Consider the following 22284-nt stretch of genomic DNA (forward strand, 5'->3'; position numbering starts at 1 on the left):
GCTACTGGGGGTAGTTTGCCATTTCCTCCTCCAACTCATTTTACAGATGAAGAAACTGAGGCAAACAGGCTGAAGTGATTTGGACTGTCACACAGCTAGTAAGTGCCTGAGGCCAGATTTGAAATCAGGAAGATGAGATCTGCTGGATCATCCAGCTGCCTTTCCTGGGCTGAATCACAATCACAATCTGGGCAAATCACTTCACTTCTCATTTCTTTAAATTGTAAAATTTAAAATTGCACATTGGTAGAGTGCACTCATTGGGTACTACTTGCACCAATGAAATCACTGGAATTCAGACTTAGAACTGGACAGGACATTAGAGGTTACTGTGTCCAACCCCCTTATTTTACAGATGAGAAAATGGAAGGTCAGAAATTAGATATTTGGCAGAGATCATGTGGCTACTATCAGAGAGGACTCAAATGCAGGTTTTCCCTGATTCCAAATCCAGTGCTCTATCAACTGGCCATCCCTGCTTTTGTCACAGATCACTCAAAGGCAAGACAAACTAAAACATGAAGAAATAAGATTAACATGAGAAGACTCTTTTAAGCCAGGAGAATGATATACACAATGTTTACCATCATAAAAGCAGTTATATTTGGATTAACTGCCAAGCCCCATCTAGGACCGAGAGACCAAATAATGAAAAATCTTTTCTTTTTTTGTCAAAAAGTGGGGGACCAGAGGTGCAGAACAGTGTATTAAATATCAAATACTTTTGCTATACCCAGTGGTTTTGCTCAACCCTTTCTTAGTTACAAAGGAGAGCCTAGAGATTAAAGGCATTTTGGGAAATGTCTCTTGTATTGTTTTTTTAAATGAAACTTCAAAAATACAGAAGAGAAATATAGGTGATGAAATTTGATTTAAGCTGTCTCCTACCCCAGGGTCCATTATCCCTGAGCTATAGAGAGGAAAGCATCAGACTGGGGGGGAGGGGTACAGCAGCTGCTTGAAGGGCCAGCTCCAAGGGGCCTTCCCTGGTGCATTTCTCCTCTGTTGGGAAGGGAGGGAGGGAGGGAAGAAGTTGCCAGGCAACAGAAGTCTCCTTGATGGTTCCATCAGGACTGAATGCAACCAACCTGCAGATTAATCAGGACCCAAATATTCTGTGGCTAGAAGGAGGTGATCCCAAACCAGATCAAGACTTGGTTGGAGGGCGGGTAGGTGGCGTAGTGGAAAAAACACCGGCCTTGGAGTCAGGAGTACCTGGATTTAAATCTGGTCTCAGACACTTAATAATTACCTAGCTGTGTGGCCTTGGGCAAGCCACTTAACCCCATTTGCCTTGCAAAAACATTAAAAAAAAAAAAGACTTGGTTGGAAGGCATGAAGAAGACCTCACAACTGTTAATTTCTAAATAGTATGCTTTCCTAAATTCATAAATAAATTCTTAAAGAAGGGGGCAGCTAGGTGGCGCAGTGGATAGAGCACCGGCCCTAGAGTCAGGAGGACCTGAGTTCAAATTCGACCTCAGATACTTAATTATCTAGTTGTGTGGCCTTGGGCAAGCCTCTTAAACCCCATTGCCCTGGGAAAAAACCTAAAAAAAAAAAGTGAAGGGGGCAGCTAGGTGGCACAGTGGATAGAGCACTAGCCCTGGAGTCAGGAGGACTTAAATTCAAACTTGACCTCAGACACTTAATACTTAAATGTGTGACCTTAATCCCATTGCCTTGTAAAAACCAAAAAAAAAAAAAAAAGGATATTTAAGGAAATTCAACTCCACAAATTAAAAAAAAATCAAAACTGAACACTGTAATTAAATGACCAAGCTTGACCCCAAAGAAGAGAAATGAAAATTTGTGTTCCTTCCTTCTTCATAGAGGTGAGGAACTATAGCTGTGGATTTGGTTAATGTTTCAGTTCAGTACAACTGTATTTTCCCCCCGTTTCTTTTTTATGCTTGTTAAAGGAATGACTTTCTGGAAGGGGAAGAGGGGTACATATTGGGAAATGATGTAAAAACAAAAGACATTGAACATTTTTTTAAATAGAAAAGAAAGTTCTCCTGGAGTATCATTCTTGAGGAGTATTTCAGCCAAGGAATGAGACCCAAGGGAAATATTTTGGGCCCCATTCTGTATGACCTTTAAAAGTCTGAATCACGGCTTAACCATTGATTTGTTTTTAAAATCCCATGACCAAGTTTCATATCGACACACAGTTTGCAAAAGAAGGAATGAAACTATCACTAACCATTTGAATGACTGGTCTAAATCACAAATGAAAATTAAAATAAGCCAGAGGGGTTTTTCCTCATCTCTCACCTAGAAAAGATATATAATAAAAACTGGGTATAATGTCCCATGAAGGTGATGATAATGATAATAATAATAATAATGATGATGATGATAACTAAATGATGATGATGATCATGTAACTAAAAACTTTACAAACATTCAATTCATACAAAAGCTTTCAGACGTAGGTGCTATTATTATAAAACCCATTTTATAGATGAGGACACTGAGGCAGACAGCAATTAAGTGACTTAAGACAGCAATGAAATGAACAAACAAATAAATCCCAAGACTGGCTGAGCCTGTTGGACTTCTAAAGTCACTTCCAGTTCTAAATCTATGATGGTGATGGGATGAATGTTTGAGACAAATCACAGTGTGTCCAGCTATGACTGATCAGAATGCTCTACCACAGGTCGGCACAAATAGTCCCACCTGGGGTGGGTACTCTAAACTTACAAATGCCCCTTTTCCTTTGAGCTGCTCCCATTCTGTCTTCCTCAGAGTACAGCCCCCTCACTGATGAGGGCACACCATGCTGGGTGGTCCTGTGCCAGTGTCTCCCATGCCATACAATCAATTCTAAATTTCTTCAATGAGACCTTCAGGGCTTTCTCAATATCAATTCTTCTGACCCCCTTGTGAGCACTTGCCCTGTGTGAGTCCTCCATAGAATAGGTTTTTTGGCAACCTTATGTCTGGCATTCTAACAACATGTCCAGCCCATCATACTAAAATGCTTGGAAGTTTAGTTTGAGAAAGCACCTCAGTGTCTTCTGCCAGGTAATCTTCAGAATCTTCCCAAGACAATTTAAATGGAAGTGGTTCAGTTTCCTGACATGGCTCTGGTAGACTGTACAGGTTTCAACATATAGCAATGAGGTCAGCACAACAGCTCTGTAGACTTTCAGTTTGGTAGTCTAATACTGCTTCTCTCCAATACTGAGCTAGCTCTGGCGATATCAACCTCATTGTCAATGTGAACTTCCTTGGAAAGTACCCTGCCAAGGTAAGTGAATTTGTCCACAGTACTCAGAACTTCTCTATTTGCCATAATCGATGGTTCCACATATGGATGGTGAGGTGCTGGCTGATGAAGAATCTGTGTTTTCTTGGTATTAACTATTAAATCAAAATGAGCACAAGCAGCAGAGGATCGATCCATACTTTGATGCAACTCAGACATTGCATTGATGCACAATCATCTGCAAACAGAAGATCATGCACCAACACTCCCTCTACTTTGGTCTTGGCTTGTAGCCTTTTCAGGTTGAAGAATTTGCCATCAGTGCGGGTAGCTAACCTTGATGTTGTGTTCCTCTTCAGTGAAGATGTTTCATAACATGGCTGAAAACATCATGCTAAAGGACACATCCTTGTTTTACTACATTGGTGACTGGGAAATCTCAAGAGCATCATCTACTATCCAGAACCTGGGCATGCACACTGTCGTGGAACTGACATACAATACTGACGAACTTCTCTGGGCAACCAAATTTTGACATAATTCTCCATAAATCCTCACAACTGACAGTATCAAAGGCCTTGGTCAGATCTACAAATGTGTATAGAGACCCTGTTCTGTTTCTGGTATTTTTCCTGGAGCTGTCAGGCAGACAGTATATATCTGGAAACATATGGAGGAATTGCAGTAGACAACGCATTCTATTATTAGGATGCTTGGGGATTTGCCTTCATCCTTGACCTCTGAATACTTAGTGTGGCCAAACCTGAATGACCTCATTCCCCAGACTGGGATTAGCAGAGAAAAAGAATAATTATTATTATCATAATAATGATCACAATGATGATGATGATAACAATAATAATAATAATAATAATAATAATAATAATAATATTTATTTAGTGTCCACAATGTGGCTATATTCTCTTATTGGATCAACCTTGGAAAAGAGATGCTTTGAGAGAAACCCAGAACTTGAGGTCCCACTGACCAGACAGCAGATTACCTGCAAAGTTTAAAATTATACTTGGGGTTTCAATTTGGTGAAGACTTGTGATTTCATTAATAGGGGGAACAAATTCATTCCTGAAATGGAAATTTCTTCCACTAATACAGGTCAACAACCCATCTGTTACATCAATCCTTAAGAGTGTCTCCTGGTCACTTCACACCTCTGACTGGCCAATGTGACCAGAAAGGACAATGATCAATGTTGGAAGGGATGTGGGAAATCTGGAACACTAATACACTGTTGGAGGAGCTGTGAACTCATCCAACCTTTCTGGAGAGCATTTTGGAATTATGCCCAAAAGGCAACAAAAATGTGCATACCCTTTGATCCAGCAATACCACTACTGGGTCTATACCCTGAAGAGATGATGAAAAAGGATAAAACATCACCTGTACAAAAATGTTCGTAGCAGCTCTCTTTGTGGTGGCAAAGAAACAGAAACTGAGGGAATGCCCATCAATTGGGGAACGGCTTAACAAACTGTGGTATATGTATGTGATGGAACACTATTGCTCTATTAGAAACCAGGAGGGATGGGAAGGATTTGCGTGAACTGATGCTGAGTTCGATGAGCAGAACCAGAAGAATATTGTATACCCTAACAGCAACATGGGGGTGATGATCAACCTTAATGGACTTGCTCATACCAACAGGGCAACAATCAAGCACAATTTTGGGATATCTGTGATGTAGAATGCCATCTGTATCCTGAGAAAAAATTGTGGAGACTTTCTATGTACCTTTAATTTAATTAGAGGGACATTTGAACCCACGTCTTCCTGACCTTGATATTGAACTCTTATCACTTCATCATCTGTTGCTAAGGATTTAGATTAAAGGAGACAGTAAGAGTAAGGGAGAGTTATGGATGGATATGTAAAGTTACTAGATCCTTTTTTTCCCTGAACCATCTGAGGGAGCATCTGTACTGAAGTACAAAAGCAAGTTTCCCCTATTGCTTTGACCCTCTTCAGTTAACCTCCCTAAATGGGAAGTTCCCCATATGGTTTCCTAAAATTTACCTGGAGGGAAAATATGCAATCTGACAATCCAAGCCACCAGAGTAGAAGGTCAATCCATCTGGAGGCTGAGATGCTGCAAGGGGGGAGGGGCTGGGGAGGAGCAGCACAGGCAGGTCTCTCTTCTACTCTCCTGGCTTCTTTCAAGCCTGACCCCTGGTTCAGGTGCTGCTACCTCCTCCAGGAAAGGGTTCTGGACTCTTGCTCCTTCCCCTCTTAAAACCACTTCACATTTACTTTCTCTGAATTGTGTGCAGATCTCCATTCGTGTGGTCTCACCTCAATAGAACAGTAGGCTTCTTGAGGGCAGTGATATTTCATTGATGTCTCTGGGTCTCCAGCTCATTGTCTGACCCATTGGAGGCACTTTTAATAAATTCTTGTGAGTGACTGACTGGTCCATTGGGACTGATCTTGTACATATGTACAAGTCTCTCCCAAAGAATGTCAGCTCCTCACAGGGAAGGACTGACATTAGTGCATTGTTAGCACAATTTTCCCCCTACATCTGGGTACTTTGTTGTCCTGTCTGCCTGGAATGTTCCCTTTCTCCTTTCCTCCTCTCTTTCACCTCCCCAACCCTCCCACCCCAAATCCCTGGAAGTCAATATTATAATAATAGATGGCTGTCCATTTATTTGATTTTATTCTCTTTATATTTATTCTAATTATTTGCTATTTGCTCCATTAGAATGAAAGGATTGTTTCATTCTTTGTATTTTCATTCCCAATATTACTACAAAGACCTGTCAAAAAGCAAACACTTAGTAAAAGCTTGTGCTTGGTAAATTTATCACACCTGGGACTCAATCAGTAGGTACTTAATAAATGCTCGTGAGAGGTTTATTCTCTGGATGTGTTTTCTTCAGTATAAGGAGCTCAGGGCTGATCTGTGGGACAATTTTTAGTCTAGGACAATTGTCTGGGAAATTGGGAGGTTGAGACCACAGGTTGTTTGAGTCAAAAGAAGGAACTGAACCCAGATCTTCCTGGATCCAAGACTTCATATCCTTTATTATCATATCACTTTACTACCTGAAGATCTACCTAAAATCTAGGAAGGGGGCAACTAGGAGGCATAGTGGAGGCAACACCCTGGGAGTCAGGAGGTCTGAGTTCAAATACTTAGTAGCTAGCGTGTGTAACCTTGGGCAAATCTTTTCACCTCAGTCAGCTCCGTTTCCTTATCTGGAGTATGGGGATGATAACAATAGCTACCTACCTGGATGGTTGTGAGAATCAAATAATATTTGTAAAGGGCTTGCAAACCTTAATATATAAATGCTAGCTATTATAAGTTACTGTTAGGAAGTGCTCAAGGGGTAGGTAGAAGGGAGGAATATATTCAGAAATAAATGGGATTTCACATATTTGTCTTTCCACATCTGTAAAATGAAAATAGTGCCTGGAGGCAGGGAAACACCATCTCCTATCTTTTCTTTGAGTTCACCCAATAAGGTGGCTTATAAACAGTAAGTTTATACTATCACAATATTCAATGTCAGTTTTAGCTTAGCTTCTTAATGATGACCGAGAGCTAATTCTTGGGCAGCTGGGTAATCTCTAGTTCAGAAATCTGGTCTCAGACACTGCCTAGTTGTGTGATCCTGGGCTAGTCAAGTCACCCTGTTTGCCTCAAGTTTGCTCATCTATAAAAGGAAATGGCAAATCATTCCAATATTTTTGCCAAGAAAAGCCCAAATGGGGTCACAAAGGCAGTTCAGATGGGACTAAACTGACTAAACAACAGGACTAATCTACCCATACAATGTCCATATTATCTAAATGTCTGGCTTTTCTGTCTCCCCAGACACCATCACCTTCTTTTTAGCACTTTAAATAAGTTAGTCTTGGAGTTGGGAAACCATGAGTTCAAATCCTGACTCAGGGGCCATAGAAACATTTTTTTTAAATAAATTTTTAATTCATCTAGAAATATTAAGAAATAATTTTTTTTCTCTCTAGGTGGAAAGCCCCTAGGAAAAGTGGGTGGGCCAGGTCAAGGACCAAAGGAAAAGGACCTTTTCCTTAAGTGACAGGGTGAAGGGTGATAGAAATATCACAAAGAGAACATAAGAACATGACCTCCCTCCACCCAGGCTTATGACCAGGATGTTGACTCATCCAAGACAATCTCCTCTCTTTATCTCTACAAGGGACTGGATCAGGGCCCACCCAGGCAAGCAGCACTAGCCTGTTCCACTTAACCAGAATATTCAGTTGGGATTTGGTTCATTCTGGAATATTAACCAGGATGTATTTTAAGATAGCTTCTTCTCCTTCGAGATTCTGGATTAATATTTCCTGAAACTATCATGGAAACTAGAGAGTAATTTCAGAGGGCGTGGGGGACTCTGCCAATTTGGAGATATTTCCCTCTCCTTTCTCCTCTCCCTTCCCCTCCTTTCTGTCTGTCTTGTCTCTGTCTTCTATCTTTTTTTGTCTCTTTCTCGCTGTCTTTTCTGTCTCTCTTTCTCTCTCCCTTTCTCTTTCCTAAAGTTTTAGCCTTAAAATAACACTGTGTTTTTAAACACTCTGCATGATCTGACTGGATCCTCAAAATCACTCTGTGAGAAAAGTACTAATGAATATCCCTGTCCTGGGATAATATCCCTGGATTTGACCTTGGGTTAAGTCACTTAACTAACAGACAGTATTTGAGGGAGTTTCCACAGAACCTGAACAAAAATAAAACGAGCCCCAAACTGGCCTGTGTATGCCAGGGCTGAAGGTGAAATGAGGTGATATCTATATCTATACATACATACATATATTTTATATATATATATATATATATATATATATATAGAGAGAGAGAGAGAGAGAGAGAGAGAGAGAGAGAGAGTGTTTTAAATTTTATTTATTTAAGGCAATGGGGTTAAGAGTGACTTGCCTAAGGTCACACCGCTAGGCAATATTTAAACTCAAGTCCTCTTGACTCCAATGCACCACCTAGTTGCGACCCCCCCCCCAGCTGCCCCCTGTGTATGTGTGTTTAAAGGGGTAAGAAAGAAGGCTGTTTGGGTTAATCAGCACTTTAAAGTTGCTGGCCCAAAATTCAGAGAAGCCTGGAGGGATTTTCATGAACTGATGCTGAGCAAGATGAGCAGAATAAGAACATGGTACACCCTAACAGCAACATGGGGGTGATGAGCAACCTGAATGGACTTGCTCATTTCTTAAGTGCAACAATCAAGGACAATTTGGGGGTATTTTCTATGGAGAATACCATCTGTATCCAGAGAAAGAACTGTGGAGTTTGAACAAAGACCAAGTACTATTACTTTTAATTTAAAAAAAGTTATCTTATTCTGTAATTTTGCCATCTCTTATATTTGTTTTCCTTAAGGATATGATTTCTCTCTCAACACATTCAATTTAGATCAATGTATACCATGGAAACAATGTAAAGACTAATGGATTGCCTTCTGTGGAGGTTGGGAAGAGGGAAGTGAAATTTGGGGAGAAATTGTAAAATTCAAAAATAAATAAATAAATAGATTTATTTTAAACAATAAAAAAAAAATGCTGGCCCAATAGGAGGGGAGAGCATTCTGAAAAATAGTTCAAAATCTTCTTTCCTCTCCATTCTATCCTTACAACCACTCTCCTATTCCCTCCCCCCTGCAAACTAAGCCCTCCATGCCTAGAATGCCCCTCCCTTATGTCTCATTAAAGACCCACCTCCTACCAGGCCTCTTTAAAGATCTCCCTGCAGGCTGGCGCCTTTCCTCAACTGATTAAATCCAATTTATGCCATCTGTATCTTGTTTATACAAAGTGGTTGGCCTGTGGTCTTCCCCATTAGAGGGTGAGCTCCAAGACTGCAGGGACTTTCCTTTGCCTTTCTCCACATTCCAGTATCTGGTACACAGTTTGTTGTTGTTCATCCTTCATTTTGAAGAGGACCTTTGACATCACAGTATGATGTCTTGATTCGAGGATAAAGTGGGTTTTAAATGAGACAGTTATACAAAAGTCATCTGCCTTATTCTCTCTTCCAGCATCATCAAAGTCCAGTGGCAAAACAAAAGGCAGGAAGGTAAGAGTTTGGGTGAAGGTGGACACCAAAGGTAGAATAGCTTTGAAAAGACCTCAGTGGCCCTCACACCAGAGGAGCTCATCCAAACACCCCTAACCCACTGTGGCTTGAACAATCAAGTCTGACTCTTTCTGACCCCACTGTAGTATCTGCCAAGAAAACCCCCAGGAGGTCCCAAAGAGTTAAACACGACTAAAAATGACTGGAAAAATGAGGACAATAATAGGTCCTGTCTCCTGGCACTAAGTGATGTTAGCTATGGGGATGAGGGCTCCACTCCATTCCTTCCCTGGTGAGGCGGGCAGCTTGGCAGAAGCACCTCCCTCTGCTTTCCAAGTCCTCCCTACACCATCTAAGTAGAGTGACCCAGAGAGGTTCCAACATTCCAGTCCAGCCCATCATTCAAAGGGCAGAAACACTCTCTGTTTTCATTTTCTCACTTTTTTCCCCAGCTAGAATCTTATTTCTTTTTTCTTTTTTTTAACAAGGCAGTGGGGTTAATTGACTTGCCCAAGGTCACAGCTAGGTAATTATTAAATGTCTTAGACCGGATTTGAACTCAGGTCCTCCTGACTCCAGGGCCGGTGCTCTATCCACTGTGCCACCTAGCTTCCCCTAGAACCTTATTTCTTTTTTTTTTTAGTTTTTTTTTTTTTACAAGGCAATGGGGTTAAGTGGCTTGCCCAAGGCCACAGGGCTAGGTAATTATTAAGTGTCTGAGGTCGGATTTGAACTCAGGTACTCCTGACTCCAGGGCCAGTGCTCTATCCATTGTAACACCTAGCTGTGACCAAATCTCTTGTTAAGAGATGTCAGGGGGTGGCTAGGTGGCACAGTGGATAAAGCACCGGCCCTGGAGTCAGGAGTACCTGGGTTCAAATCTGGTCTCAGACACTTAATAATTACCTAGCCGTGTGGCCTTGGGCAAGCCACTTAACCCCATTGCCTTGCAAAAACCTAAAAAAAAAAAAAAAAAGATGTCAGGGATACTTTCAGGTACATTCTTAGCCTCCAAAGGTTGTTGTGATGGATGATTACCAAATCCTCCCAAAAGTGGCCAATGGGGTAGGGACAGGAGCACTGGACCTGGTGTCCGATAACCTGGCTTCAAACATTCCACCTCTGTAACTTCCTCCCTGGTGAGCTTGGATATATCACTTCTCCCTTGGACCCATTTATTCCTCTGAAAAACAGGAGATTGGCCTAGACAGTGCAAGGCTCCTTGTAGCTCTAACATTCTGTGTTCTAAGACTCCTCCCAGTCCTGACATTCTGAGGGTCACCCTCACTCTTGCCTTCTGATATTTAGTCATGTTGGTTGCCTAGCTCCAGGCTTGGGGTACCAGCAATGACGGAGGTGGGGGGGGAGGCCAGCTCTTAGGACTGGAGCCTTCATTCAACATTGCTGGTGCTACTGGTGTCCTGACTGGCAAGTCCAAATAGGTCACCTGGTGTTAATAATTCTTAGAACTTTCTCATTTCCATAAGCCAAATGGCAGCAGAGAAGGTCCAGAGAGTGGCTCTTCTCTGGACTACTCAGACAATCAATGTCCAGGGTAGATAGGGCCGTATTCTGTATTCTTTCCCTGTCTGCCATGCTTTGGCCAAGCCACTGTTCTATTTCCATAATGTGTTCAGTCACATGTGGGTGACAAGATCTGACCCACTAAAGGTAGTCAGTCCTTCCAGGCTCTGGATTCGAGGAGGGAGGCCTGGAGCAGCACCCCAGGCTTCAGATGAAGTCTGGGGAATCCTGTGCAACTACCATCACCTCCCAGGACTAGAAAGAAGGCATCCTGCCCAAGCAGGACTCCTCCCCATCTGCCTCCGTGACAAAAGCAGCCAAGTTGCTCTCCCAGTTCTATGGGTCTGAGCTAATTAACAGATCGATGTCCTGAACTTCTGGCTACTGCCAAATGAACTCTCCCCGAAAAACCTCCCTGCCATAAATTGAATCCATAAGAGCCTTTGGAACTTGGGTAAACACCATCGGGAGAGGGAACCATACAGGACATGGCCCAGATGGATCATACCTAGCTCCCTCTTCATTCACTAAGCCTTAAAAGTCTCCGGGCCTCTGGTGGGCCTCCTCCCCTGGCCCCTATCCACTGCCTGGACATCCCCAAGCCTGGAGCTGGGAAACCAACATGCCCAAAGGTCCAGCTGATGGGAGTTTTGCATCAGAACTCAGGGAGGAAAAGGACAGAGGCCATGATGTTTGGGGGGCATGGATTCATCCATGGAAGCTTTAACTAAGTCACACACATGTGGCTGAGATGAAGGATATTGATCTTGGTTGAGGAGAGGCAAAAGTCTCCCCTAACGAGGGAGACTACTACTAATGCTACTAATGCCAACCTTATGATCTTGTTCTTTTGTTCTAACATATGTTTTATCCCCAGATGACTAAGCTTCCTGAGGGCAGGCAGGGACCAGTTCCTGTTTCCTTATAAATTCCTAAGGACTAGAACAGTGTTTTTGATCCACAGTAAGCCCTTAATAAAAACTTGTTAACTATATTCTGACCTAATAGTTTTGTTTATTCTATCTCTTCAACTAACACTATTCTTTAAAATAAATTTTATTGTCTCAGACACTAGCTGTATGACCTTGGGCAAGTCATTTAATCTCAACTGCCTTCCCAAAAATAAAATAAATTTTATTAATGCCTTTTATCATTTCCAGATATATCCTCTTCCCCAAAATTTTAAGCAGATGATGATATGTTAGGACCTAGAGAAGAGATGGGGGGAGGCTAGGTGGCGCAGTGGATAAAGCACTGGTCCCGGAGTCAGGGGTATCTGGGTTCAAATCCAGTCTCAGACACTTAATAATTACCTAGCTGTGTGGCCTTGGGCAAGCCACTTAACCCCATTTGCCTTGGGAAAAAACCTAAAAAAAAAAAAGTGAAGAGATGGGGAACCTTTTTTCTGCCAAGAGTCATTTGGATATTTATAACATCATTCATGAGTTAGATGTGATCAAACATTTAATTAATTCATCCCTAAAAAGCTCCTAGATTTATTAAATTCCAAGTCCTTCCTGTGGTTACCTTGGTAACATCAGACCAATATGGCCCACAGGCTGGAGGTTCCCTACCCCTGACCTAGAGGAAGCCAGTTCCCTCAGACACCTCAGTAAAGTATTAAAAATGTACCAACTCTTAAAAATGTTAAAGAAAACCAAAGAAAATCATCCTTAAACTTCCCCCATCCAGTCTGGAGATAGGTGAAGACGGTGGGAGGTCCTAAGTGCAGAGCAACCCAATCACATGAGATGAGAGCCTCACATCCATCCTCAACAGGAAACAGCCCCAAGAACAGGAAGGATTCAAAGCTTCATCCCCATCAGGGCAGAAGACGAGTGCAGACGAGAGTGCTCAGCTCGGAGAAAGGTAAAGTCCATTCTTAGCAGGAAAGAGGACCTGATCAGTACTTAGCATTATGCTCAACACATAATAAATATATATTTATTTCCTGACTGTTCGATAGCCTGGGTCTGAACCACAACATAAGGTCAGATAATTCCTACAGAAGGAGAGGCCTGGTCTTAGCACTGAACCTCCACAACCACAGAGCCTCCACAACCAATATGGGCAGCTAGTTGACACAGTGTATAGAAATCATAGCCTGGAATCAGGAAGACTCATCTTCCTGAGTTCTAATATGCCCTCAGACACTTACCAGCTGTGTGACTCTAGGCATGTCACTTCATCCTGTTTTCCTTAGTTTCCTCATCTGTAAAATGAACTGGAGAAGGAAATGGCAAACCACCACTGTAGCTTTGTCTAGAAAACCTCAAATGCAGTCACAAAGACTCAGCTATAACTGAAATGATTAAACAACAACAGAGGAAATGAAAAGGAGAGAAAGAGGGAAGGAAGAAGGAAAAGACAGAGACAGTGAGAGACACAGAGACTTGGGGAAGGGAGGAGGGGTTCAGCTGGCTGACAGCTTCACCTAGCTGAGTAACAGCTGCAGTCAATTAGTAAGCCTCAGCAGACACTGAGAGAGACTCCTACTGGTCTCAGTGACCCTAAAATAGCCATCCACCCCAGAGAACCAAAAGAAAAATAACTGAGTCTACTGTTCCATGCTAGTCTAACCTGAATGGACTTGACAGGGGATGGACAAGTGAGGGTGAGAGGAGAATCCTGGATCCAGCAGGAGCCCCCAGGTGGTGAAAGGGCCACTCAGGAGAATGGGGAGGATGGCAAACAGGGAGGTCCTTTCCGTTCTTCCACCTTGTTACTAACAAAGTCACCAACAATAATTTGGTGTTAATATTTCTCTGAGACATCCCTTGAGCTGGGAAAAAAGCTGGAGTAGAGGCGGGGCCCCCTGACCAGGCTTTCCATCTCATTCATCTCTGACACACACACAAGCAAGACTATAATTTACAGAAGAGCCACTAGAGATCATCAGTGGAGGAAGTTTCTACACTGGGACTTCCCCTATATTGATGAAATCGCAGGTATGAACCAAATAAACATATTTATGCATAGGTGATTGAGATGGAAGGAAACAGAGATAAAGACAGAAATAGATTCAGATATGGAGATGGAGGGATAGAGATAGAGGCAGATGCAAATATGGAAATGGGGGTAAAGAGACAAAGGCAGGGATAGATATAGAGGAGGAAGAGAGAAAGCAGACAGATTCAGACCTGCCCATACTAACAACCTTGAAAGAAGGTAACCTAATACAATGTTCTCCAAATAGCTTCCCAGGGGGTCAGTGCTTTCCTGGAAAGGAGGCATTGAGGATATCCTCAATCCTATGCATACCACCAAGTTCACACTTTTCCTGATTTTTGGATTTTCTTTTCTCTGGTATATCTGAGACCAATGCCTTGGGCCACAGATAATGGGTGGGCAGGTATGAAGAAAAAGAGAACAATCAAATATCATGGAATATATTTTGTTTTTGTTCATAAAAAAAATTAAACAAGAGTTCTCTGTTCAAAATTGGTCACAGCATCTTTATAGTGGAATAGCCCTCCCCCCAAAAAAATACAAAAAACAACTAATAGGAAGTAGTCTGTTTGTCCAGCAAAAGGGGAACCATTTTTCATAAATGGTGAATTGTTAACATAATGTAATCAAACAGTACTACTGAAGAATATAAAGAAGTCTAATAGAAATATGTTACACACAATAAGTACAAGGGGAGAGGGGCGGGGGAGGAAGGGAGGGAGGAGGTAGGAAAATGTGGAACTCAAAAGCATACAAATGAATGAATATTGAAAACTATCTTTTGCATGTAATTGGGGAAAAATAAAAGACAAAATAAAAGAAATTAAAGAAATCTAGAAAGTGCTTGATGCAGTAAGTAGGTAAGTAAGAAGCAAAGTAAGAAAAACCAGAAGATTGTAGACTACCCTCAGAGACCACAAGAAGAAATATGGAAAAGAATGAACAAATGAATGGAGGATCAGGAAAAAAAATCACCATACTTATGCATGGAAATGAATCATTTTACCCAGAGAAGGTAAATCAAGGACTAAAGTTTGATATTAAATATTTTAATAAAGCATTAAAAAAGTTTCAAGCTAACCAGATAGGGTTCTCCCCTGGGAAAGGATCAGTTGGGTCAATCAAGTCATAATTTGGACCAATAGCTAACAACAGCTCAGTTTTAGGGTGGCTGCTTTCCCCCATTCTATCTGAAGGACCTGGATTCCAAACTGAAAATGAAAGTCAAGTAGTAATTGTGTTTCTGTTGAAGGAAAAGGTTGTTTTATTTTTAATATTTTTAAAAAGAGTAATTGAATATTTTAGTTTGAAAATTGCCAGAGATCAGGTTGCAAATTCCTGTGGGAGCTCACATATCACATGAAAGTTATTCACAAATCTACTCTTCCAAACCCATCTCCTATTATTCCCCCTCCTACCACTAATCAGCTCAGCATCCAGACAAGTCTACTCACTGTCTCCTCAGTATTGAATCCCAGAGCTCATTAGATATGAAAAGAATCTTAGAGATCAAGTCCAAAGTCTTCATTCATGAGACAGGTGACCTGGATCCTCAATTGACAAAGGGGATACTGAGCCCAGATGATGCTGAGGTTCCTGGTCCTAAGTTAAATATTTTCATTTGGTTATTGCTCTTCTCTCATCTTGAAGGCCTTCCCCCCATCAAAAAATACACTTCTATGGGTGGTTAGATGGTGTAGTGGATAGAGCACCAGCCCTGGAGTCAGGAGTACCTGAGTTCAAATCCAGCCTCAGACACTTAATAATTACCTAGCTGTGTGGCCTTTGGCAAGTCACTTAACCCTATCTGCCTTGCAAAATCCTAAAAAAAAATACACTTCTAGTTCCACCCCTCTATGAAGCCAGTCCCTGGTTAATTATCTTTTTTTGGTGCCATCCTATCTTCTCACTGAACTATGAGTATCTTGAAGACTGAAGCCACATGTTCTCTACTCCTTTATATTCTCACTGGTTCACATACAGAGTTGAGTTGTTTTCAATCATGTCAGACTCTTCATGACCCCATTTAGAGTTTTCTTAGCAGAGATGCTGAAATGATTTTGCCATTACCTTCACCAGTTTATTTTACAGATGAGGAAACAGGCAAATAAGGTGAAGTGACTTGCCAAAGTCACCCAGCTAGTGTCTGAAGTCAGGTTGGAACTCAGAGAGGAGTCTTTCTGACTCCAGGCCTATTCTGGTTCCCTATCCAACCTGACACCAAATCAAATTGAGTGCCACTTCCCTTGGCACCCCTTTCCAGGATGCCAGTGATGATCCTTGGAGACCATATTTCTCTTGAATGGTTATCACACCTACAAATCACAGATTGACTTGTGAGATCTCTATGGGAATTTTGGCTTTGAGAACATATGGAAATTACTTCAGTTTTTTACCCTCTGAATTTGAATCAAAAGCTCTGACTTCTCAGTTCCTTTTCTAATGAAACCACCATGTGCCTCTGAGTCAAGAGGAAATGAGTTGAAGTCAAGGCAGTGATACTGGCCCTATCACTTCTCCTGTCACCCTGGGATGCTCATCTCCAGGAACTCCAAGTCTGGGAAACACAATTATTATAATGCCAACAGATGATAAATGGTCACACAGGACCAAGAATTCCAGACAAGGAAACTGAGGTTCCGAGAGAGAGCCTCACATCACACAGCCAGCCCTTGGACTGGTTCCTTCTGTAGCCTAACAATCACATCCCCAATAGGAGGACATTTTTCTTCCTAGAAATCTGAACCACATCACCTGCATCCTTTTCCTCCACATAACATCCCTATGAAAGAGGAAGAAAGGGTTAGTCCATTCTATGAGTGGGCAAGGAGAATTCTGACAGTCAACTGGAATTTATCAAGCATCCACTATATATAAAAACATCAAAAGCCAGCCCCTGCTTTTCAAGAAGCTTACAGTCTAATGGGGCAGACAGCATGAGAAGAACTGTGTGCAAACAAGACATAGGCAGGATAAAATGCAGATAATGTAAGAGAGAAGGCACAGAAATTCTGAAGAATGGGGGAAGGCTTCCTGTGAAAGGGGAGGCTTTGGCTGAGACTTGAAGAAAAGCAGGGAGGAGGAGAAGAGGAAGAGGAGAAGAAAGAAGAGTGTTCCAGATAACAGAAGGTAAAGCAATTTTTTTGAAGCATGAAACAAATTCAAGTGAGCCCTAGAACAAGTGGTGGAACCCTAAGATTCCAGGAACTACTACTCTTTTCACCACATTGACAGTAATCTGACAAAGGCAATTCCCCTGAGACTTCTCTGATGCATCTAAGCAGAAATTACCTCTTTTCAATGCAACCAACATGTATTAAAGCATCAACCATGTCTCTGCCCTGCAGACCATAAAAATGTCAGTAAGGGGGCAGTTAGGTAATACAGTTGGGGCAGTTAGGTGGCACAGTGGATAGAGCACCAGCCCTGGAGTCAGGAGTACCTGAGTTTAAATCTGGCCTTAGACACAATAATTGCCTAGCTGTGTGGTCTTGAGCAAGCCACTTAACCCCATTTGCCTTGCCAAAAAAAAAAAAACCTAAAAAAATGTCAATAAGATTGGAGTCCCTCCTGTCCTCATAGAGCCCATAACTAGTTTGGGTCATCATCAGATTGTAACACAGAAGTCATCAAGTCCAACTCCTTCCATTTTATAAATGAGAAAACTGAGGCCCAAAGAATAAAATCAGCCCAGGCAGAGTCTGACTGAGGCACAGTACAGTCAGAAAACTTGCAGGCACCAGTGTAGTATAAGGGAAACAAATCTTGGCTTTGGAGGCTTGGGTTCAAATTCTATCCTTTACATTTATTATACTTGTCCTTTAACTTCCTGGGTCTTAGTTTCTTAAAGGGAAACTGGGGCAGATGGGACTGATGATTTGTGGAATGTGCCCTCCAATTCCAGATCCTGATATTCAATCATCATCCACCTTCAGAAGGCGCTGAGTTGACCCACGTGGACAATGATGATTAAGCACCTTTGGTATCAATGAACCAAACAATCAATAATCATTTTTTTTTAAGAACCTACAATGTACTAGGAACTACACTGGTAATACAAAACAAAAAAATGAAACAGCCCCTGACTTCAGTAGGGAGGTGGGAGACAGACAAGACAATACTAAGGAAGCCGCAGTCAGACAAACCTGAGGAGCATAGCTATAAGCTGGAGTCTAGGCACAATGATACCCCCTTTTGAGAGTTCCCACTTTCCACCTCTTCTCTGCTAGAGCAGCACACAAACAGCAGCACACAAAATGGACTTGCTCATAAAGATGGTAGTGGACCCCCAAGTCTCAAAAAATAGTCCCAAGCCTTCAAAGAGATGAGAGCCCAGCTGCCTGGGATGATGGTTTGTCTCCAAAGGATGATCTAAGCCAGAGGAAGGAATGCTGGGCTAGGACTCAGGTGGGTGTGCATTTGAATCCTACCTCAGAGATTTATTATCCAAGTGACACTAGGCAGGTCATTTCATCTTTCTGAACCTCAGTTTCTCCATCTGTAAATGGGGGTAATCACAGTCCTACAACCACATTTCTTGTATCTAGTCAGCATAGGAGAGTGAAGAGAGTAAGTCCAGGGTTCAGATCCTATATTTGCCACTTAATAGAGCTAATTTTAAATAATCATAATAACTAACATTTATTTAGTGCCTATTCCATGCCAGGAATTATACTTTACAAATATTATCTTATTTGATGCTCACAACTCTTTATTTATTTATATTTATATTCTCATTACATTATAATACTAATTTTTAATTGTAATATAATATGTAATTATAATATTAATTATAGGAACTGTAATTATCCTCATTTTACAGCTGGGGAAATGGAGGCAAACAGAGGTTAAGTTACTTGTCCAAGGACACCCAATTGGTAAGAATCTGATTTGATCTCAGGTCTTCTTGACTCAGGCCAGGTGCTCTATCTACTTCCTCAGCTTGCTAAAGTCACTTATGAGACTTTGGGCAAGTCATCTCACTTCTATGAGCCTCAATATCCCTATCTGAAATATTGAGGGGTTGGCCAAGATGGTTTCTAGGGTTCTTTTCCACTCTAGATTTAGTTAGGCTCCCATGATTCTGAGGGTTGTTCAGGAGATCAAATGACATAATTGTGAAGCACTTTATAAACTGTTGTTGCTAATGTTATGGTTTTGCTAACCTATACCTTACCAGATGGCTAAATTGTTGCTGAAGGAAACTTTCATGTTGCCTAATGGTGCCACTGGGCAACATTTTTGCATAATCTAATTTTATAGAATTGCCACATTTTATTTTGGGGGGGGGGGTTGCAAGACAATAGGGTTAAGTGACTTGGCCAAGATCACACAGCTAAGGCATCTGGTCCAACCCGTTCTTTTTTTTAGATGAGTAAACTAAGGCACAAAGAAGCGATGGGACTTGGCTAGAATCAGAGCCAGGACCCACACAATGGTTCGGGCTTCCATACCACACTGCCTCTTAGCATCCAGGCCACTGTCTCCTTTTCCATCACCTCTTTTTTAGTGACTTCCCTGACTCCAGATTAGACACAGATCGACTTCCCAGAATGATGCCATTACTGACTCAGATAAGATCAGAAAAGTCAGCAGTTCATCCACATCTCTCCCATTCAAAAGATTTATTGCCTTTTAACAGAATGCTTTGTTCCTTCAGCCTTTCCTGGGTAAGCAGAAATCACGTACCATTAGAAAACCCAGGCTTTATATTGAGTGGAACATGAAACATCCAGGTTGGAAGGGACCCCAGGGGACACCTGATCCAAGTTGCACCCACAGAAAGTCATCCTAAAACCCTTCAGCTGGATTGGTCATCTCAGTGAAACTGGGACCATCCACCCCACAGTGAGGTCCCAACCCATCCAGACCAGCCTGTCTTGGTTGAATACTTTCCCTCAATTCCTCTAAGCTCACCAGAAGGGCTCCATCTGGCAGTAAAAGATTCAGTCCTATTCTTATTGGTAAGCCTGTGAGGCTCACGTTACCTATATTTTTATTGGGTTTTTTTTTTTGCAAGGCAATGGGGTTAAGTGGCTTGCCCAAGGCCACACAGCTAGGTAATTATTAAGTGTCTGAGGCTGGATTTGAACTCAGGTCCTCCTGACTCCAGGGCTGGTGCACTATCCACTGTACCACCTAACTGCCCCTCATGTTCCCTATTTTACAAATAAAGAAACTGAATCAGAGGCAAAATGATCTATCCCTTGGGTCACAGGGTCAGCAGGAGTTCTGAGGGCAGACTTGAAGCCCACTACTTTCTGCTGCAACAGGCTGTCTCAATCGCCTGGACAACAGGACATCAGTTTGTCGGAGACCACCAGCAAAGAAGGGTGACCCACCACTCTGTGGTCTGCCCCTCTGAGATGGAGAAGTACAAGGCTACCAACAACAATTATGGTCACAATAATAACAACAATGTTAATGGTGATGATGATGATGGTCAAGCGTTTACAGAGACCTACTATGTACTAAGCACAATACCAAATAAGGACAATAGGAGAGAAGGCGATAGGTATGTGTCACTGAGCTAAACATTTTTACAAATAATATCTGATTTGATCCTCAAAATAACCCTTTGAGGTAGATACTATCATTATTCTCATTTCACAGGTAAGGAAACTAAGGCAGACAGGGGTTAAGTAACTTGCCCAGAGTCACACAGCTAGTCAATATCTTGGGCAAAATTTGAACTTGGGTCTTCCTTCATTATGTCATCAAGCTGCTTCAATAATAACCAATTATTTGTAAGAATAATTCATAAGGACATCAGCATGGCATAACAATGCTATGGCACTTTAAGTTGTACCAAAGCACTTTCTGTATGCTATCTCACAACCCTCCTGGAAGTCGAGGCCTGCTGGTAACCCATTTCACAAGTAAAGAAACTGAGGTTTAATTTTAAAAGTGAAACTTGACAAGACCAAGAGTTTGTACTGATGGCTCCTTCTGATCTCAATTTTTTTTAAGAAAAGAAATTGCAAGTCTCTTTGACAGTTAAATTTGGAAGTGATTTCAATTAAGGCCAGAGTGGAGGGAAGAACAACGGACCCTTGGCTAAAAGAAGTATGAGCTGTTCAGCACTTCTAGGTTCAGATACTTAAACTAAGCAGGGGCCATTGGGTCTAAACCGAAACAGAGGCAAAAGGGGAAGAATCCAGGCACTTGGGGGCTGGGAAAATATGGGTCAGTTGACTCTCTCTCCCTCTCTGTCTCTCTGTCTCCATGTCTGTCTGTCTGCGTCTCTGTCTCTGTCCTCTCTCCAGCCCTGGGGCTGTCACCAGGTGTGGATGAGGTCCATGCAGACCCATGGAAGAAGAGCGCCCCTTCCACCCCATCTGGCCCGACTCGCACCCACGGCCCATCTGGAGGCAGCTGGCTCTCTGGGCTTCTCTCTGGGGCGCCTACTCCACCCCCTCACGAGCCAAGACCACAAATCGCCCACCTGGGAATGGGAAGGGCAGAGCCTTCTAAGGAAGCTCCCGGGGGGGGGCCCCGAGGAGGGTCCCCGCTGAGGATGCCCCAAGGGCTCCCCCGGAGGGGCAGCCGGGCCGGGGGCAAGGGGCGCCCCCAGGCCACAGCCGCGGGGGGCTCCGGGGGGCACAGGCCGAGCCGCCCCCCGCGGGCTCTGAAGGGGGCACAGGGTGACGTCAGCGGGCTGAAGGTGGGGCGAGGCTCCGGGCCCTTCTCGGGCCGGAAGGGGGGCTCCAGGCGCAGGGTCGGGGCCTCACCTTCTTCACCGACAGAGAGATGTTCTCCAGGATGCGGTCCTTGACCTCGCCGGGCTCCATGGTGCCGGAGGCGCAGCCGGGGCCCGGGCCGCCGCCGCCGCCGCGCCGCCTCCGCCCGCGCCGGGCCCCCGCCGCCGCCGCCAACCGCTCCGGGGGCTGCTCCGGCCCCGGCCCCGGCCCCGGCCCCGGCTGCCTCCAGCCGCCGCCCGGGGGCTCCGTGGTGGCGGCTCCGCGCGGCCGCCCCGCGCCGCCCCGCGCCGCTCCGCGCTGCTGCGTCCGCCGCCCGGGCCCGGGGCTGCGCCGAGGCGGCGGGGGGGAGCGGGGGGGGGGGGGGGGGGGGGTGGGGAGCGGGCCGGGGGGGGCGGGGCCACGCGGGGGGGGGGCCGCGCCGGGGGGAGGAGCGGGCCGGGCCGGGGGGCGGGGCCACGCCGGGGGGGGGGGAGCGGGGGGCCCGCGCCGGGGGGAGGGGCCACGCCGGGAGGAGGGGGAGCGGGCCGGGCCGGGGGGCGGGGCCACGCCGGGGGGAGGGGAGCGGGCCGGGCCGGGGGGGGCGGGGCCACGTCGGGGGGAGAGGCGGGCCGGGCCGGGGGGCGGGGCCACGCCGGGGGGGGGGGGGAGCGGGCCGGGCCGGGGGGCGGGGCCACGCCGGGGGGAGGGGGAGCGGGCCGGGCCGGGGGGGCGGGGCCGCACGGGGGGGGGGGGAGGAGGAGGAGGAGGAGGAGGGGCCGCTCCGGGCGGGGGGAGCGGGCCGGCCGGGGAGGAGGGGCGGAGCCGGAGAGCGGGGCGGGGCCGGG

The 22284-nt window shown here is 44.2% G+C and overlaps 1 protein-coding gene across 3 annotated transcripts in view; it reads right to left on the reverse strand.

Moving 5' to 3' along the window:
- Nucleotides 1–21597, reverse strand: part of PLEKHM2 (pleckstrin homology and RUN domain containing M2) — a 60938-nt gene extending 39341 nt beyond the window's left edge. For all 3 annotated transcript variants that reach the window (XR_012474576.1, XM_074218365.1, XM_074218364.1), the window contains exon 1: nt 21491–21597. Coding sequence is in view for 2 of the 3 variants with exons in the window: in XM_074218365.1 (XP_074074466.1) it covers nt 21491–21550 (60 nt within the window). In the remaining variant the exon portion in view is untranslated. The remainder of the gene's footprint in view (nt 1–21490) is intronic.
- Nucleotides 21598–22284: the final 687 nt, after the last annotated feature.

This window comes from Macrotis lagotis, chromosome 1 (genome assembly GCF_037893015.1).
Source record: "Macrotis lagotis isolate mMagLag1 chromosome 1, bilby.v1.9.chrom.fasta, whole genome shotgun sequence".
Lineage (NCBI taxonomy): Eukaryota > Metazoa > Chordata > Mammalia > Peramelemorphia > Peramelidae > Macrotis > Macrotis lagotis.